Below are 21238 nucleotides of genomic sequence, written 5' to 3'. Positions count from 1 at the left end.
AACTAATAAAATATTTGTTTTCTGCCTAGAAAAGGTTAACGCTTCTGAAAGTTGCCACTTAGGATTATAGCCGCTGAACGTAATTCTATATGTTGTGACCTATTTTATTAAATTAAAGTAAAAGTGTATTTATTATCTCTCCAATACATTATGAGCCTACAAACTAAGATATTATATATAGGATTTTTGTAATAGACATACATAAAGACTATAACATTATGGAACAGAGTACGAGTAAGCGTAACGTGAGTAATAAATAAACCTATGTTATGGTAATATACGTACATTATCTTTAATAATGTTGCCAGCGCCCATAAAACCAGCAATCCCTTTCCTCAAAATCCTTCTACGCTGATGTGGATTTACCAATATACATAATATCGAAGCACCCTAACACCAACGTTCGTGTAATAGGCCCTTAATGGTAGACAAGTAACTAACATTACTAACATAAACATGATAAATATATTGTATAATGAAAGGATTTCACTTGAAAAATGTTGATAAAAATTATGAAATTGCATATGCGATATGAATGCCATGTTGAAGGCAGTTACCAGGAATTGACTTCAAAGCTCCTTAACTACAATTGAAAATTTTGACTCACTCTTAAGAACTAAGTACTCACCCTCATTCCTATTAACACGAGGCAGCATCCCAAGCTAAGCATGGAATCAGTTAATCTGGTCTCATGCACGTGCTTGAAGAAGTTCGCCCAAGTCGTCACAAATGTGTCTGCGTTATACCGAAGACCCAGCAAGCCTTTTACTTGGGATGAGGCTATTGTGATCGCAGCTGCCGACGTGAAGCCTGATACTACAGGCAACGATATGAATTCCACTAGGAAACCTAGAATACATACACATATTATACTATATAGACTTTTTAATTTAATATTATCAGAAAATTTCTTTCGTAACAGGAGTAATTAAAACCTTTCAATTACTTAAAGACACTTTATTAGCAGAATTGAAGACGTATGATCGTTTTGCAACATTATTTGATTAGATAGAATTTCCTACAGCGAAATAAATGGAACATTCAACTCTACATCAACAAACTAGCACAGCATTTCCACTAGACAAAGTATAAAGGGACCTTACCAAGTTGTGCAACTCCGGCCACGAGTTGCACGATACCAGCCATGAGACAAAGAAGTATGGCGAAGTCTGGATTAGTCCCATTTGTGTACGTGAACGTGAGCAGGGATATTAACGCTGACGGACCGAGGTTCACCTGGGGACTTGTTCCCATAATCGCATACACAAACGGACCCATGAATGAAGAATAAAGGCCATACTGAAAGAAAAAACATACTTTTAGAAATAAGTTAATTTCCAATAAATAATTTGCCTCAAAATCAAGATATAACAATGGATGCTCTACCTAATATAATCTAGAACGAGTTATTTATATTCATTTCAATTGAAATTAAATCTATTGTTTTATAAATTCATTAGGTAAAGATTTATTGCAATGCTATTCTCGAGATGGCAACTGCTATAAAACCATTTTTATAAGAATTCAAGTTAAGCATTTATTATTATAAAACAGCACATTCAATAATGGTTCATGTCAAAATACTTAGTTGTTTGTGCAAAAAAAAAGCCATCGGAACCTCTATCTAGAAATTATCAAAACATGAGTTATAATCAAACATTAAGATCATTACATCCTCTAGTAGAAGTCGCCGACCATAATGATAAGATTATAATATACCTAGGTTCACAAAACAAAATGGCATCAATCGTCGTTATGAATGTCTGGTGTTGTTATTAATTTTTATTACAATATACCTACACAAGGCATCATTTACCAAACATTTTTGGCGAATTGAACGATAGTCTAGCTTCCCAATAATACTCACATAGTAGTTGGTTAAACATATACGTACAGTTAATGGGGGAAAGTGACATCGAGAAATTACTTTGATTTAATACAGCTCATCTATTGATTTAATACCTATGTTTTATTATATTTTCAAAGAAAACAGCGTAATTGTTAGGTACACGTGTAAATAAATTCAATGACCAAATATTTACCTACATACACGTAACAAACTTTTATCAGCTGCATATTAATTTATTACAGTGAAAACCACAAAGAAAAATAATACTCAATGGTGAAAACTACTACAAGATCCAGTTTCAGTATTTGCCCATTGATTGTTTAAGTAGGTTTCCACAAATGGTATGGTAACCAGATGGGTTACCAATATACCTTCCTTGTGGTAATAAAAATAGCTGTTAAAGCCACCAACTAAAGATAATAATTAACTGGAAATCAATCCAATTTATTTTATAAGGATTCGGCCTCAGTTAAAAATAATTTTGGTAATCTTACAGCTGAGATTTACCTGTTTCTCTATTCAAATAATATAATCTGCTAATTCTACAAAGTAATTACCTTGTACCTGAAATTATTAATATTTAACTGTAAATTGCGTATTATTTAATAAGTATAAATAGAAGTTTCTGTGAATCATAAATAACGAGATACCTACTTATTTCGCGTCGAGTGGTAATTAATCTCTGAAACGTACAGAAGATTACTTCGGGGAATTGAGTAGGTAGGCCAAAGTATCCGTTTCCTACAAGCGTAATAACAAAACTTTTACATTAGCCGCGATTACAAATACAGGTGCCACGGTATGTACCGCCAACAAAACAGATTTGTGTATTACTAAGAATAAGCACCTTTGCTCAATGTTGACTATATTCATTGTTATAGCATTAGACGAAGATTATTGAAGATTTGTGTGTACACGAATAATAAATAAAACGTGATCTGAAATCATGGCTATAAATGTATTTTATTTAAGTACACGAAATACAAACGTAATACAAATATGTATGTATTTGTAATAATTCAAAGAAAAATGTATTTCAACAAACTTGAGAGAAAATGAGCAGGAAAATTTCGGGTATCTAAAGAACTCGTTATCATTGGAATATTACGAAAACTTTAAATGCTCACTATTAAAGCACAGCTTGGGATTTAAATAATAATACTAGAGACAGCCCGCGCCCCTTGCATGTATAATTTCAAGATTAAGATTCACGTTGACGCCATCTGCATAGCAAATTCAAACTATACCTTAAAATTCAGCTCAACATTTTATTTGTGTGACGTTGAGACATGATATATTGACTTGATATTTGTACCTATAGCTATCCAAAATCAGACACAAAAAAATAATATTAGTTAGGTACTCCAAGTTCGCTTTAACTTATTTTTTTACATAAAACGAAATATTTTTGTTTTGAGCACAGGGAAGTGCTAATAATACTCGTAACTAATTTTTATTGGCTTTTCCTCTGAAATACAGAAGCTATTTTTGGAATTTCAGTTCCAACAATAGACACAGGATAATTTTCTTGGAAATACCAACGTGTACAATTTGAGTAGGTACTCTTCCGGGACCTTTTAGGAAAAGTTATATATTTTTTTTAATTAGTCATCTTTAAAAACAGTCTTCTTTAAAAAATGCCCCCTAATATAACTAAGAAATACGAATCGAAGAGTATTTTATAGAACTTCAAACATTTAAAAACAAATGTATGCTTTACTTTATTCTCGCCATTAGCACATTGAGTGAAGATCCCGTTCCGTTACTGGCGCTAACCCTGTGTCTCTTCACCCCATACATAAATTCATCGGTGGCGATCTAGCGAGGACGCTGAGGGCGGTCCTTGAGCGAGAGGAACCAAGGCCGAATACGTTTAGAAACACGGAAAGAAGTCGCTAGCTTAAAGAAAATAATGCGTCTACTGTCATAACTTGCAATTGGATAAATTTTTCAATTGGGTCAAAGATATTTTAAAATTAATAAACAAAAACTAGGCACCTGTGAAAAATAAAAAATGCTTAATGGTTAACAGTCTTGTAGTTAGCTTATCTGCTTAATATTTATATTGTTCATAATTAAAAGCATTACAAATACCAAGAACGATTTTCTTACAAAATAGTGTCACGCATAAAGAATAATGACAATGAGTACATACTACACGCATTTTGAAACGGCGGATGTTATCAATGAATGAAAGTCCGTTATCGTATTATGAGAAGCCCTACAATAAGAATGATTCTCATCTCCGTAATATTTGTATAGGTTGTTTTTAGACTACTTTTACGATCGTCAATGGAGCGTGAACTGATATTTCTTTCGCGGTCAAACTCTACAAACAACAACTCTGACAGACTTGTGATTGAACAGCGTTGTTGTTCAGTCAAAAGGCTAGCTGTTTAATTAAACGTCTATTTCAAGCAGTCGGCTGTGACTGGTTCAAAAATAGAATTTAAAAAGTGACTTAAAGGCTAATAAAAATAATTAATTTCCTTATAACTTTTCTTTCATCTTTAAATGCTTTCACGCTTTGCGATAGCCTCAACTCCGCTATCACAATTATTTATCAATGGAAATTACTATGATATGATAATCAATATTTGAATCATAACAATTAATTGATTGGAAATAAATCAAATCCTGATGACTTTTTATTTACCAGATTTAAAAGGGTGATAATAATGTATCTCTCAACGATTTAATCAAGTGTCCGTGCGTCTACTTAATTAATAGAAACACAACTTTATTCTACAAATACATAGGTACATTATGTATAATTAAAAATTATTAATATAATTATAATTATAAATTTATTAATACCTACACCATATTTGACAATGTTTTCTTAAAATTGTGACATTGGAAGAGGCTGGATCGCAATCTTCCGGAAAGGTCATAAATAATTTAAGGCCAAAGGAAATATCTCAGGGAAAACTTAACATCAACTCATTTTCCCGCATAAATTATTAAACGTAAAATGTAACTAATTAAGCGTCGTATTACTGTGTTTCTACTGAATTATGGTAACACATTTACCACCTCGTTAGGTATGTTAATTAAACGTAAACACAGCTTCCCTCCATAAATCCGATCATAACCTTGGACATGCCTTTGACGTGTTACATGTTCATTCATGTGGAACGATTGATGCCACTGTGCTCATGTGGAAATTTCGTCAACAATACAAGTCTGAGACAGTACCTGGGGTTCAAATCCTGCAAGGGATGCGTACGCAATAGACTGCGGTACCAATGTAAGTGCGATGGTGATACCGGCTATTAAGTCTCCAACCCCCGCTCGTGCGTCGTAAGTCCTCGACCATTGCAGTATGGGAAACACTCTGCGTATCAACTTCTTTGGATTCGGTACCTTCAACATGTTTGAGCTGCAACGAAGAAACAGCTTAATGCACATACTCGTCGTAATAAAACACGTACCTATTCTTATTTAATGAAAAGCATATTATTTAACATTACAACATGCATTTCGAAAGTTTAACTGACATTATTTGTCAAGTCAGAGAGACTAATCATTCTTTTCTATCTTTAAAGTTCTTAAGAAAAAGATCGGTATAGTTAATTTATGGATATTTTGCCAAATTGATCTAAAAATAATCTTCGCTTTTAAGCATTACCTACCTACTCTCACTATCCCTATTTAGTTTAATCATCATATACGGTAACGCATTTTTTTGATACATTTATTACAAGACTTACAAATATCTTCTAGGTCGGAAAACCCTCATTTTCTCAAGTAAATCACAATCCTTCAATGCGACTTAAAGTGTGTAAATAATTTATTACCTACACTTACGAAGGTAAGACTCAATATTATTAACTATAAATACGTTCGGTAACGTATTTTTGTAACAACACTTACAAGCATCTTTTAGGATGGAAAATCCTCATTTTCTCAACTAAATCACAAAACCTTCAATACGACTGTAAATGTAAAAATAATTTATTGCACTGACGAAGGTAAGAAATAATATTATTAACTATAAATCGGTATCGGATCTTGATCTCCGATTATCATGATGTCCTGAGATATCGTAATGGAAAACTTGAATGATCAATTTGAGGCCATTAACATTGCACTGATAATGAAGTTTTTATGTTACTGATACCACATACGAAGTAACGGTTCTCAGCAAAATACCTATTATTGAATTAATCAGCATCGTTTGTTTCAGCCCGTTACCAGGAGCACTGTCTCTTGGGTTCAATCTTCGACTGTAAGAACCATGTACCTAATAAGTACGTGGGTATTTCTGTTGCTGAATAAAAAGTAGCCTATTTGAAGGCCTCACCAGACCAAAGCAGGTTTAAATAAGTTACTGTTACAGCCTTTTCATCGCCCCACTGCTGGACTACGGCTTCCTCTCATATGGAGGATTGAGGTAAATATGTATTAAAAAAACATTCCCTAACAGTAGTCTTTAATTTTTATCTTATTACCGGTCGATACGGTTAGAAAATATGTTAATCCCACGGACTAGTCAAATCGCTATATTTATATTCCTCGATTAGAACTTAAATGAGGATTTAAAAATAGGCCCTAAATGTGTAACGTGCTAGTACAAAAAGCAAAAATATTTAACGCAGAATTATTTTGAATTCCAGTATTTCAAACAATGATTCACGTTATAAAACAAATATTTGGTTGTGTTGTTGTAAGTTTACCGGTCTCAAATATTATGATCATCTTTGCTTGTCAATGTCTCACACTTTGATTATAGTCTCACAGTGCTTGAAGAAAAACACAAAGACAATAATATGTGGAAACATGAAAAAAATACTTCATAAAAAGGTAAACTCAAAAACTTGACAATAGATAGACACAAAAACACAATCATTAGCCGGAATTACGTGGCTTCTACGACAATTATAGTGATTTGAATTCATTGCTCGTTCCCATCAGGCAGGCAAATTACAGTCCGGTTATTTCCCTACTATGTCAATTTCAAGATGAAAGTCAAGGACGCTAAGGTAAAAAGAAATGAACTTACCTTTCATATATAGGTATTTTGTATGAATAACCACTAATAAATTAAATAACATATAAATAAAACAATAATATCACAGAACACCACTAAAAGCTGCAATCCATTCTCAAAAATAACATTCGAATTTCAAAAACGCACACCACAGACACGCAAACTACACAGACAAACAAAGTTTTCCCGCCTTTATATCGGCAACCGCGCATGCGTCGCAAACTTTTTTAACCAGCGCATTCGACAACGACGTTATACAAACTGCCTCATGGCAGACTGACAACAATCTCGCAATCAGTTAATTTCCCTGTTACGGTTTGTGATTCCACTTAACGTAGTGACAAAATTAAAGCGCCATAAAAAGTTTGATCACTAATGAAGCGCTGAAATAATGTGCTAATTATATTAATCACCGTTACACAGAGTAGACGGGCTTTTGAATATAACTAGAATTCGAACGCTGATGCATCCATAGAGCTAGGTCCCTCCTTTTTTCACTTTTTTTTTTCTTTATTAACTTATTGAAAAAAGAGGTTCCAATTTATAGGGTAGTTCTCGTTCAATTAATTATCTTACTTTCTGAGAGTAATTTAACCAAGTCAACTCAACTTTTCATACATTCTGAATACGTATTATTTGCAGTAGGAAGTACCTAACAAATCAATCAATTTATTTCAAAGTCAAAAAGTTATTATTATGTTTGAGGTTCTATTTTTAAAAGCATTATCAATTCGAACCGTGATTGTGTTGCAATTAATTTGTTTCGCGGTCAAATATCTTATGAAATCTTGTGTAATGTTAAATTCGATTTCTACGATTTTTTGTACTTTGAGAGAACAGGTCCGTTCTCAGTAATTTTTAAATGAACACTTACTTAGCAACTCAGTACAGTCACACTTCGATATCGGTTATTCAGTATCGGAAATTACATCGGTTGTCAAAATATATCCTTATTCACTTCTTTGAATTCCTTATGCCCACTGTGTAGCCCTTAACAGAACTTCCAAATTATTCAAAGATAGAGTAGATGCAGATGTATTTACAGGTCTTTACAATTTTGAATGGACCTAGGCGTAAAACGAACAACATATGGCCAAAATGGCGTAACCCGCTTCAGTCCCAGAGAATCTCTCGATCTTCTCGAGCTCGAACCATAAAGTTGACGCAAATGTCAAACGGTGCTATATAGTTTGGCCAACTGACCTTAACTAAAACTAGCCGTTTTCCCGCGGTTTTACCCGCGTCCCGTGGTAACTACTGCCCGTACCGGGATAAAATATAGCCTATGTTACTCGTGGATAATGTAGCTTTCAAATGGTGAAAGAATTTTAAAAAACGGTCCAGTAATTTTTGAGCCTATTCATTACAACCAAACAAACAAACAAAGTTTTCCTCTTTATAATATTAGTATAGATTATTTAGTTCTTGTGTCTTTTAGAAATTCTTAGGACCCGAAAAATTTTAGCTAATTCCAAAGCATAATAAATAGCCTTTGCTCATCAGTGGGATAATAAATTGGACGACTAGAATAGTAGAGAAAACGATGGTTAAGTGGTTTAATTGAAAGCCCTGTAATAGTGAGTAAATACCTAGTTCCTCAAATTCATAGAGCACTAATGGTTTCTAACAGACCATTGTCTAGGTAATTGGTTGAGTTTTCATCAAGGTTCACCTGTATTTTTCGCGTTGAGATACGAAGCCAATACGGAAGTTTAAACTGTAGGTACCTACTTATAAGGTAGCAGTTAGAATAACCATTCTGAGAATTAATTTTACAAACATGCGTACTACTTGTAAGTAACTATAATATAAATCTTGCATTTATTGAATACCTAGAGTTGGCGCCAACCTTTTTTCGGCCATATATCTAGCTAGATAACTAATAACATCTACAGACGTGCGTATTTGTTCTACAATTTCGCCTTACTTGAATCAATCAATTTGCAATTATGCACTTATAAAATATAGGTAATAAAAAATGGTCTGAAATATTTAATTGACCATGTAGAAAACAGCAACACAAACTCTCAAAAACATACAATAGGACAAACAAGAATAAATCCATCCCAAATTTCCAAAAATAATTTTAACACATTTGTGCATTTTTCAAATTGCAACTAAAAACAACTACCCAGTACTACTATACTACTTATAAATTATCTACGTAAACAGACAAGGTCGAAGTTCTCTCAAGACGTTACATCACTGAAATAAATTATTTTTCCTATTATCTTTATAAGGATTCTCCAATTAATAGCTCACTACTGCACTATCACGCCAATCAAACAAACAAACAAACGAATAAGTAGTTGTAACGTAGAACAGGCGGTAATTAGAAAAATAAGTGTGAATTTCGTGGATTGGTCTTAGGTAAATGTGCAAACTAAACGCAATTGAAGTTTTTATAGATAAGAGTAATTATTTAGAAGATGGTTAAGTTCCTTAGATCCGTACCATCACATATTCCTCCTTTATCGTCAAAACTTTAAAACGTATAGGTATTCACGTACCTACTGTCAAGTTTCACCCGTAGGAATATCGCGTTATTTGACCATGGTTTCTTAAAACTAGTAGACTGTTTACAATCGTTTTTTCTAAGTTTTTTTTTTCAATATCCATCTGTACCACGATTATCAGGAAGATTATTTACCATCGGTAAATTAATGCCAGTCAGTCAGTTAATACTGAGCGCTTGGCATTTCACAAAAAAGTTCTGGGAAAAACCTAACGTAGATAAAATGGTTGTAAGTATTAATAGAATAGCAAATGTTTTTCTGGCGCGCAAAATATTAAGTTACCTTATCATTTTCCTTATAAGCTCTTAACTTGCATAATAAGGTGTGTGGCTTTAGGATGCTAATGAAAAGATAGATATTTTTATTTAAGCAATTTTAAATTATATTTGACGCTATTGGGTTTTTTAATTTTCTAAACTATAAGAATCAAGTTACAATCAGGGGTCCGATTCTCCTAATATTACTTAAGTGCCATACGATTCGATTCGACTGAGATCCTTTCACGACTCGATTACGATTGAAGCGAATGTGGCATTCCGCTATTTTTTCTTGGAAATAAACCTTTTTATCCTTTTCTGTCATTTAATAATGAATCATTTTGTCTGCAAATGATTTACGATTGCAATATGATTGTAGAGTAAACTACCGTATAGACCAAAATCACCAAAATGGCAGACCAATCGCAAACCAATCGAATGTCGTTGGAATACGATTGGTCTTATATTAGTAGCAAAATGCCCGATATGGTTAAAACTGTTATTGCGATTCGATTTTGATTCGATTTCTATTCAATTTTGACATTATTAACTTAGGAGAATCAGGCCCCAGCTCTTCTGAGCTCCTGACTAAACACGGCTCACTATGCTCACTAAGGTACCTACCTTCCTTCAGATACCTATCCATTCAAATCTCCTCCACATTAACAGATTCTGAAATCAAATCTCACTAATGTATCAAACAATACCTATACAAGTAAGTACACAAAAAAAGCAGTTAATATTTTCCTTTCTTAAGGATAAACGTATCTTTATAAAAGGAGCAAATGAATCCGACCCTCGAACAATAGGGCCTGAGTCAGCTCACGGGCAAATCGCATAACGCGTGAAGATTTAAAAAGGAGTGTCCAAAGGGTATCACTGTAGTATTATTTCTTTAGCTGAGCTGGTAAACACGCGATTTGTAATCGTAGAGAATAGACAACGACTAAAATATTCAATAGGCTTTGCTACGAATGTTTCGAAAATCTCGAACGAAAAAGCCTATATGCATAGGATATTTTTCTTTTTTAGGGTTCCGTAGCCAAAATGGCAAAAACGGAACCCTTATAGTTTCGTCATGTCCGTCTGTCCGTCTGTCCGTCTGTCACAGCCGATTTACTCGGAAACTATAAGTACTACAGTGATGAAATTTGATGGGAATATGTGTTGTATGAACCGCTACAAAAATATGACACTAAATAGTAAAAAAAAGAATTGGGGGTGGGGCCCCCCATACATGTAACTGAGGGATGAAATTTTTTTTTTCGATGTACATACCCGTGTGGGGTATCAATGGAAAGGTCTTTTAAAATGATATAAAGTTTTCTAAAAAACATTTTTCTTAAAGTGAACGGTTTTTGAGATATCAGCTCTCAAAGTCGTAAAAAGTATGTCCCCCCCCCTCTATTTTTATAACTACGGGGTATAAAATTCGGAGAAAGGTATACCAGGGAAGTATGTGCAGTTGATCCGAGCGATGTACGGCAGATGCCGTACAGAAGTCCGGTCCGCAGCGGGCACTACCACCAGCTTCAGTGTAGGTGTTGGCTTACATCAGGGGTCGGCCCTCAGCCCGTATCTCTTCCTGCTTGTAATGGACGCGCTTACGGCAGATATACGGGAGGAGGCACCCTGGTGTATGCTTTTCGCCGATGACATTGTTCTGGTGGGGGAGAGTGGGCCAGAGGTCCAGAGTAGACTGGAGGCATGGCGGCTGAGACTGGAGACAGTGGGTTTAAAGGTGAGCAGGAGTAAAACCGAATACCTTCATTGTGATTTTGGCGGTATTTCGGGACCCATGACCATAACCCTAGCCGGCATGCCCCTACCAGTTTGCTCCGACTTCCGGTACCTTGGTTCACTCGTCCAAAGTGACGGTGAGGTGAACAGGGACGTTACGCATCGGATCAATACTGGATGGATGAAGTGGCGACAGGTAACTAGCGCTATTTGTGACCCGCGGATGCCCCTCAAACTGAAGGGCAAAATTTACAAATCCGTCATTAGACCTGTCGTCCTGTATGGATCGGAGTGTTGGGCATTGAAAAAGAGGGACGAGAAGAGAGTGCATGTAACAGAAATGAGAATGCTGAGATGGATGTGTGGTGTTACAAGAATGGATAAAGTGAGGAATAATTACATTAGAGGAAGTCTGAAAGTAGCGCCAGTTACAGAAAAGATGAGAAGTAGAAGATTGTCGTGGTATGGACATGTAATGAGGAGGGATGATACGCATGCAACAAAGTGTGTGCTAAGTATGAATGTAGATGGATGGAGAGGAAGAGGAAGACCTAAGAAAAGATGGATGGATTGCCTGAAAGATGATATGAATAGGAAGGGAGTGAGTGTCAGTATGACGAGTGACAGGGGAAAATGGAAGAAAATGACATATTGCGCCGACCCCAAGTAATATTTGGGAACAGGGCAGGAGAAAGAAAGAGGGGTATAAAATTCTAAAAAAAATAGAGGTGATGCATGCTAATTAACTCTTTCAACGATTTTTGGTTTGATCAAAGTATCTCTTATAGTTTTTGAGATAGGTTGATTTAACTGTAATTTACGGAACCCTTCGTGCACGAGTCCGACTCGTTTATATCTAGCCTCGAGTATGGATTGATTGTTAGTGACTTGATTTCTGTATTACACTTTTAATTATATTGACAATGAAGGAACCCAGACCTAGTACACTTTAGTTATTTCTTCATATAAAAACACGCCAACGCAGGCGCAAAAAGATTACAAATACAACCTAATCGAAAATTAGTGACAGGGTCTTAGCGTTTGCGTATGATGACGTACTTTGCGGCTATTCCTAAATTGTGATAACTTTTTTGCAAATAAATATAAATCCATTTAGAGCAACTTTACAATCAATACCTAACCGTATATTTCCACCAAAACCCAAAATCATCGGACGATCTAATAATTTAATTTGATTAATTGTTGTAGTTAGCATTGTATTTAGATTATTTATTATTATTATTTTTGTATGTCTCTAACCGACCACGGGACTACACAGAGTCCCGGATTTTTGGAAGGCGAACGTGGGGCCGAAGCCAACACGCTGAAGCCCTTTTGAGACAACTTTAATGAAATGGTAACACAAAACCGACGATTATCCCTGTATACACTATAGAAATGTACCCAAGAACAATCCCCGGTTCTGTGCTAAACTATTGCTAACTATGGATAAAAACTACTTAGGCTATTGTGATGGGATGCTAATGGACTAGGAATGGGGAAACTACGGGAACTATGGCACCTGCCGATGACAATGTATTAAATACATGTTAAAATGGCAGGTGGAGACTCGCCAACTCACTTACTGGGCCCCCGGGAATCAGTCACTGAAAAGCAACAAGAGGGCAACAGGGACATGAGCGACTGAGAAGGGTGAGGATACCTCGGCGGACTTTAAACGCAGATCACGCGCTCCCTGTGGGTCCAGCATCACCGGCCCACTCGCCACTTACCACGAGGCACCTACCCTCCGAGCAGGACTAACCTTGCTCTAGCGACTCCACTCTGACCGGCCGATGAAGGCAAGCCAAGAGGCGGGAGACCTATCCCCCGTCATGCTTCACTCCGGCAAGCCGGAGGTGGGGGACAGTATACTCTCCCTGGAGCACTCGGATATATAGCCCCGCGGGGTCGCTACTCCCCGTCATCCGCCTCAGATGCCCTGCGGGGCTTATTATTATTATTATTTACAAATTTTTGTACACACACATAATAGAGAAAGATGACAGGAAAGAAAGAATTTACAAAGGTAATGCTTATTTCTTAAGAAATCTCTTCCAGCATACCTGCGAAAGGAAAAAGAGAATAAAAGAGATGTAGACAGTGTGTAAAAAAAGCAAAGGAAACAGAAATTAAAATGGAAGAAAACAGCTGTATATTGTATAATACCTACATAAACAATACGTAAATAATGAATATATACCTACTAAATAATATATACCCAAAAATAAAATAATATATACCTAGATATATATATAAATAAATAAAATAACTATGATGCAATGGACAGGTAATGTTCTTTAACTTTTCTCTTAAAAAGTCCAACAGTTTGGCAATCTCTAATCTCATGGGGAAGGGAATTCCATAACCGAACAGCGTGAACGGTAAAGGAATAGGAATAGAAGTCGGTGGAATGGGAAGGAAATTTTAGAATTGTTCTAAGATGTGACCTGCAAGGCGCATCATTAGGACGGATGAAGGAAAACCGCTCTCGAAGGTACGAAGGAAATTTAGGGTTATAGAGGATGTTGAATAATAAACACAAAATGCGAGTGTTCCGGCGAAGTCGAATTGGGAGCCACTTGAGAGTGCTGCGAAAGCTAGAGACGTGATCATATTTTTTAAGATTAAAGATAAAACGTATACAGATATTTTGCAGACGCTCAAGCTTGTTTAAGAGCTCCTCGGTGGCATCCAAATAACAGGCATCAGCGTAGTCAATAATGGGCTGGATTAAGGTTTGGGCTAAAGAGATTTTGGTCTCCAAGGGTAAGAAGTTCTGGAGGCACCTGAGCGAGTGGAATGTATAATATACCTTCCGACTGACTTCAGCGACTTGAGCTGTCCAGGATAAGTTGGAGTCGATGATCACACCAAGGTCTTTAGCCGTAGCACTAAAATCAATTTTAACTCCATTAAGGCAGAGCGGGGTTAAAACATTTAAATCTAGCCTACTCCGCATATTTCTGCCACCGATGATCAAGGCCTTGGATTTTCTAGGGTTGATCAGTAGTCCAAACGAACGCGCCCACTGATCAACTAATTCCAAGTCATGATTCATGGCCGACAAGGCAACTTCCGCGTCAAGCGGCACAAAGTGACGATAAAGCTGTAAGTCGTCGGCATAGAGATGGAAGTTACAGGAGATGACAGTGGTGACTGTATTAATAAATATAGAAAAGAGAAGAGGAGAGAGAACGCCACCCTGAGGCACACCCGTGACAAGTGAGCACCAATTAGAGAAAGAATCATCAAGACGAACCCGCTGCGAGCGCCCCTTGAGATAAGACTCGAACCAGTCTAAAGAAGCAGAGGATAAATTTGAAGATCTGAGGATTCCAAGCAGAATATCGAAGTCAACAGAATTAAAGGCGCTGCTGAAGTCTAGTAGGACAAGTATGGTAAGGGATTTATGGTCCATAGCCTGGCGAATATCGTCAGTTACTTTCAACAGTGCTGTAGAAGTGCAATGACCAGGTCGGAAACCGGACTGAAAAGGGCTAAGAAGATCAATTTTACAAAGAAAGCTAGAAAGTTGGCAATGAACAATATGCTCAAGAACCTTGGAAAGATACGGAAGGATAGAAATGGGTCTGAAATCGGTCAATGATTCAGGATTCTGTATTTTAGGTAGGGGGATAATGTTAGCTGATTTCCAGGCATCAGGGAAAGTACAAGAAAATAATGAAAAGTTAAAAATGTGAGTCAAGACTGGAAGGACAGAAGATAGAATTGGATGAATCATTCTTGAGCATAAATTATCATTACCTGCAGCAGTGGAGGAGATAGCAAGAATAGCTTTCTTAACACCCTCCTCATTTACTGCATCAAACTCAAAAGGTGAGCACAGCGGCTTCGGCAAGCAGTCAAGCCTATTCAAAGTAGAGGATTTGACGTGCGGATCCAAAATAATAGGGGGTTGTGAGAAATAAGTGTTTAGGGCACACACGTCAAAAACACCACTAGAAACAGCATGAGACTTGCCAATGCCGACAGATTTGAGGAATTTCCAGACTTCAGACGGGTTACGGTTGTCAAGAGAATTATGAAAGTAGCGTCTCTTTGCATCTCTACACATACGACTGCAGCGATTACGGAGCTCTTTATACGCAGAGAGGTTGCGGTCTGAAGGACAGCGCTTTAGCCTCCGTTTGGCTCTATCCCTGGTGGCCATCAAATCCTTAATAGCAGGCGTGAGCCAAGGAGCGGGAATATGTCTGATTTTAACCTGACGAATAGGAGCATGACGATTAGATATTTATAATTTAGACCCATGATTACAATTTTCTTATCACAGCTACGGACCACGTGTAGCAAGTGAAAGACATATATACATAGGTATTACATAACAGATTAATGACATAGTAGCTAGGTAATACTTTTACATTGTTTTCTATTCTCGTGTGGGTTACAATCAGTTCATAAATAACAACCAATTCAATGGGATTCCCCGACATCGTCACGAGCATCATTTGATTATGTCGGTATGTTGTAATAAAGTTACATCAGCGATTTTTAGGGTTCCGTACCTCGAAAGGAAAAAACGGAACCCTTATAGGATCACTTTGTTGTCCGTCTGTCTGTCTGTCTGTCTGTCTGTCTGTCTGTCTGTCAAGACCCTTTATCTTAAGAACGCGTGGACGTATCAAGCTGAAATTCACATGAAATACTCGGGTTTATTGTCCCTTTAGGCTGTGAAAATATCAAGCTTCTAAGCCAAGCCAATCAAAAGATACAACCGATTATGTCGATATTTTCAACAAATTCTCGACACTCGCAAAGGAATCAAAACCTACAGGGTACTTCCCGTAAACTCAGAATCTTGAAATTTGGCATGAAGCATTGTTATATAATGCAAATATAGGAAAAATTGCGAAAATCTCATTTTTTTTGTTATATAATATAATAAAAATATTTTACTAAAATAAAACTTACTACCTTATTTCTCACGAACGAATAAAGGTACCAAATTGAAATTTATACCAAATACCTAGGTCTATTGTCCCTTTAAGCAATGAAAAAATCTAACTTCTAAGTTAACGCGATCAAAAGATACAGCAGTTTTACCGACACCTTAGACGAATTTCCGTCACACGCTAGGGAATCAAAACCTACAAGGTACTTCCCGTGAACTCAGAATCTTAAAATTCGGCACGAAGCAACGTTATATAGTACAGATAAAGGAAAAATTGCGAAAATGATAAATTTGAAGTTACATAAAATATTAAAATATTATTTTTGCTTACATGACATAAAATATTTTTTTTCATAATTATAAACTTACTACCTACCCTTTTTCACATGAACGCGTAGAGATATTAAAGTTTTGAATAAAAAGTGAAATTCATATCAAACACTTCTTAAATATAATGGCCTCTAAACTGTGAAAAATTTTAAATCATTCAAAGGTCATTGGGCACCTTAGTATGAAAACCATACCCACGGCGGATACGAACGAAATATAGCACAGTATAATGATAAAGGCTCTGATTTACTATGGCATTAGTCGCATCAATGTGAACCATGGGAATCTAGAGAAAATCAGGTGTAAACATCAAATATTTTCCTCATTTCAATGGGGAATTTAAACGACCAAGTTTGACGGATTTGAGAAATCATTTCTTTGTAGTGAAAGAGTATACTCGCCGTTTATTTCCATTGTCATCAGGTCAGGATCTGATGATGGAAATCCTGAGAAATCGAGGGCAACTATCAGAAAGGACGAGACGTGAGAAAGTCGAGAGAACTCGGTATGTTTTAGTTACGTCGTGTTTGGGCTTATATTATTCGTATTGACGAGAACTTTTCACAAAAGTTAAAAATAAAAACTTTTTACAAAAAAAAAAAACAACTTCTAAAACAACAAGAAAACTGTTTATATGCATCGGTCTAGATCTCGGTGGTTAAATAAATATAGATGCATCCTCTAGACACCGACTTCTAGACCGATGCACCTAACATCTTTTTAATTTCTTTCTTGCTTTTGTTTTCTTGTTGCTTTTTTATATGTTTGAAGTTGGATTTGTTTGTAAAATGCTACAAAATAAAATAATGCCGACTTTATAAAACAAAGAAAGTGACAGAATTACACTTTTGTCAGGGCTCTAGAAACGTAAAGCCAGCAGCGCCGAATCCTACTCTCTAGAAGTCGTTGTTACAATTCGACAGCTACAAGTCGTCAGGCGGTTTCGAAAAAAACCTGAAACTGGGGCTCTTTAGGTGATTAATCCCTCAAAAATAAAAGATCCCATTCCTGAAATGGCTGCTTTAACCCAAGTTAGTAGTGAATTCTCATCACCTAAAATAAAATAAGCTCCAACACAAGGTTACGTTATAAATTGTAAAGGAGTTCCCATAACTATATCTGATCTTAGCTGTCGATCCCACAATGGCAGTCAAACCTATCTTTGTGGAAAGTCTTCGCCAATACGAATAAAATAAGCCTAAACACGTGGTAGTTGCAACATACCGTTCGGGAGTTCCCTTGACTCTCTGTAGTCTCCATAATCAAATCAGCTCCAAACCTTCACTGTTTACCAATATCCTCAAAAATACACTCACATGTCTGGTTATGACTCGATGCGTGCCTACAATATTCAAGAGTTGCCCTCGATTTCTCAGGGTTTCCAGATCCTCATCAGATCCTGGTCATCCGGATTGGCACCTTCCTTCTTTATGAAATGTCTTTAACAATAAAAACTAGCATTGCAACCTGTACAATCCTCTGAAACTGCTTGTCTTTTATATTTTTCAAACGATCCTGGACATTCGTCTCCATGGAATTTTAATAAAATATTTATATTCAAAGAAACGTCATACCATTCTCCACGATTTAAAACTACTTTGATTCATGTCCGCCACTTTTTACAAAGCGGGTCAGATATGCCCCATGACCTTTAAGACATAATTAGTTATTTTCAATCAGATTTCTGAATGATGACTATAAAATGTTGTATATAAATAACTTCAATAAAATAACTTTTACAAGGTACTGGCCTACTATTTTAGTTATATTATAAAATAAAAAATATTAACTACTTTGACTCTCACGAAATTACCATAACTATGATTGTTCTAAACTGAACGGTTGGCGCGAAACTCACTTTTTATCTATACAGCATTTGTACGGAACCCTCGGTGCGCGAGTCCGACTCGCACTTGGCCGGTTTATATATGTTTGAAGTTGGATTTGTTTGTAAAATGCTACAAAATAAAATAATGCCGACTTTATAAAACAAAGAAAGTGACAGAATTACACTTTTGTCAGGGCTCTAGAAACGTAAAGCCAGCAGCGCCGAATCCTACTCTCTAGAAGTCGTTACAATTCGACAGCTACAAGTCGTCAGGCGGTTTCGAAAAAAACCTGAAACTGGGGCTCTTTAGGTGATTAATCCCTCAAAAATAAAAGATCCCATTCCTGAAATGGCTGCTTTAACCCAAGTTAGTAGTGAATTCTCATCACCTAAAATAAAATAAGCTCCAACACAAGGTTACGTTATAAATTGTAAAGGAGTTCCCATAACTATATCTGATCTTAGCTGTCGATCCCACAATGGCAGTCAAACCTATCTTTGTGGAAAGTCTTCGCCAATACGAATAAAATAAGCCTAAACACGTGGTAGTTGCAACATACCGTTCGGGAGTTCCCTTGACTCTCTGTAGTCTCCATAATCAAATCAGCTCCAAACCTTCACTGTTTACCAATACCCTCAAAAATACACTCACATGTCTGGTTATGACTCGATGCGTGCCTACAATATTCAAGAGTTGCCCTCGATTTCTCAGGGTTTCCAGATCCTCATCAGATCCTGGTCATCCGAATTGGCACCTTCCTTCTTTATGAAATGTCTTTAACAATAAAAACTAGCATTGCAACCTGTACAATCCTCTGAAACTGCTTGTCTTTTATATTTTTCAAACGATCCTGGACATTCGTCTCCATGGAATTTTAATAAAATATTTATATTCAAAGAAACGTCATACCATTCTCCACGATTTAAAACTACTTTGATTCATGTCCGACACTTTTTACAAAGCGGGTCAGATATGCCCCATGACCTTTAAGACATAATTAGTTATTTTCAATCAGATTTCTGAATGATGACTATAAAATGTTGTATATAAATAACTTCAATAAAATAACTTTTACAAGGTACTGGCCTACTATTTTAGTTATATTATAAAATAAAAAATATTAACTACTTTGACTCTCACGAAATTACCATAACTATGATTGTTCTAAACTGAACGGTTGGCGCGAAACTCACTTTTTATCTATACAGCATTTGTACGGAACCCTCGGTGCGCGAGTCCGACTCGCACTTGGCCGGTTTATTTGTAAGGAAATCGTGCAGAATGATATACAGTGTTTTACTTTACAATAGGTTATCTTTCTGACTAATTAACCTCATCTCGTAAGAAATAATAGAGGTAGACTTCATACTTTGATCTAGAATCTATAGATTTATTGGTAAGTATGGCATCAATGTTCCTTCTATGTCAGAAGCATAATAAGTACCAATCTGCCTAACAATCATACGTAGTAGCACAAGTCACATGCCGCTGAGAGAAAAAATTTGCACGACAATAAAAAAAATGTTAATCAGTGGAATGCATTTCTTGTATGAAAATTGAAATGCTGATATCCAGTGCCCATCTTCTCAGTCAATTAGTCGCTGAACTCTACATCATAGAGCTGTCTTGACCCTAGCACTCACAAACTCGTAGTGATCTAGAAATCTGTTGCTAGGCTAATAGATGGTAATAGGTTTAATAACCGAAGGAAGTATGTTTATTTACCTATTTATACCTAGAGACTTAAGATTCAAAACACTTTTTTGTATTAGTTGATTTACTATGAAAAACGGGTACTTACGGGTATTAGGAAATACCCATTTAAAACCCGCTTAGCAAAAAACATTACACAACACTTTTTTACCCATAAAGCAATGAGTTAAGTTGAGCATCAATTAATTTGCTTACTTGTATAATAAGTATGTATTTTATGAAATCAGGTTGGTGGGTACTTAGACGGAGATAAAAAAGTCGTCTGGTAAGGTATGGTAGGAAATTAATAGAATGTTGTTTTTTTTTTTTACAATAACCTCCCCACTCAGAGTCATTTAATGGTTACTTAAGCCATTCCTTAGTGAAGGATTTGTATGACATTCCGTCACTAAGGAGTGACTTAAGTAATCATTAAACGACTCTGAGTGTGGCAGTAAATTATATATAAACACCTAAACCTACGTACATACCTACATAATGGTGCGGTAATAGCAATGACCTGCATATAACTGACACACCAGGCAATATAATGATAGGAGACAATACCTTCGACGTTTCCCGTGTGTTCGCCGCTTTACAATATGTTTTCATGTCTCTATAACTTATTGTTATAGTATATATTTATTTATTGTACCTGTAATATGAAACACGGTGTATTCTGTTCACGTTCAAGCTAAGTAAAGACGGTTTCAGACATCGTCGTATGAATGCACTTTCACATAGCTTAAAGACTTTGTCTCGATCTCTGATGGTCGATGGCAGAAACATGACTTGTTGTTATTGGTCAGTTAGCTAAATGAAATTATATTCTTCCTTCATTACCGAAACGTCCATTTGGGTATACTTATGCTATTTGAAGATGCTTTAATCAGCCGGATGCCAGCAAAAAATAAAGGAAGAATACTTACGCCAGAAAACTCACAAATAGTTTTATCGAATATCTGCGAAAAAGGGGCAGCTTTCGCCTGACCGGACCCCGATCAGTTTACAAGATACAGAAATTCTCTACAAATGGATTTTAACCTCTGTTATTCTATCCGGTTCGATCTAAAATGCGTTTCTCTTATTTGCAGTTTTTTTATTTCCTCAGCGCTGA

At 36.2% G+C, this 21238-nt stretch overlaps 1 protein-coding gene across 2 annotated transcripts in view; it reads right to left on the bottom strand.

Moving 5' to 3' along the window:
- LOC124633027 (sodium-independent sulfate anion transporter-like) overlaps positions 1-7102 on the bottom strand; it is a 34004-nt gene extending 26902 nt beyond the window's left edge. Inside the window, exons 1-4 of one of the 2 annotated variants that reach the window (XM_047168116.1) lie at positions 6855-7102; positions 5048-5231; positions 1104-1299; positions 629-849 (exon numbers count right to left, since the gene is read on the bottom strand). In XM_047168116.1, coding sequence (XP_047024072.1) covers positions 629-849; positions 1104-1299; positions 5048-5224 — 594 coding nt within the window. In that variant the 5' untranslated portion in view covers positions 5225-5231; positions 6855-7102. Of the gene's footprint in view, positions 1-628; positions 850-1103; positions 1300-5047; positions 5232-5725; positions 5820-6854 lie in introns of those variants that run through there. The other variant, XM_047168115.1, reaches the window with a different exon arrangement.
- Between the last annotated feature and the right edge of the window lie 14136 nt (positions 7103-21238).

The sequence above is a fragment of the Helicoverpa zea genome, chromosome 9, assembly GCF_022581195.2.
Source record: "Helicoverpa zea isolate HzStark_Cry1AcR chromosome 9, ilHelZeax1.1, whole genome shotgun sequence".
NCBI classification, from domain to species: Eukaryota; Metazoa; Arthropoda; class Insecta; order Lepidoptera; family Noctuidae; genus Helicoverpa; species Helicoverpa zea.
This window is presented reverse-complemented; position numbering and strand designations above follow the sequence as displayed.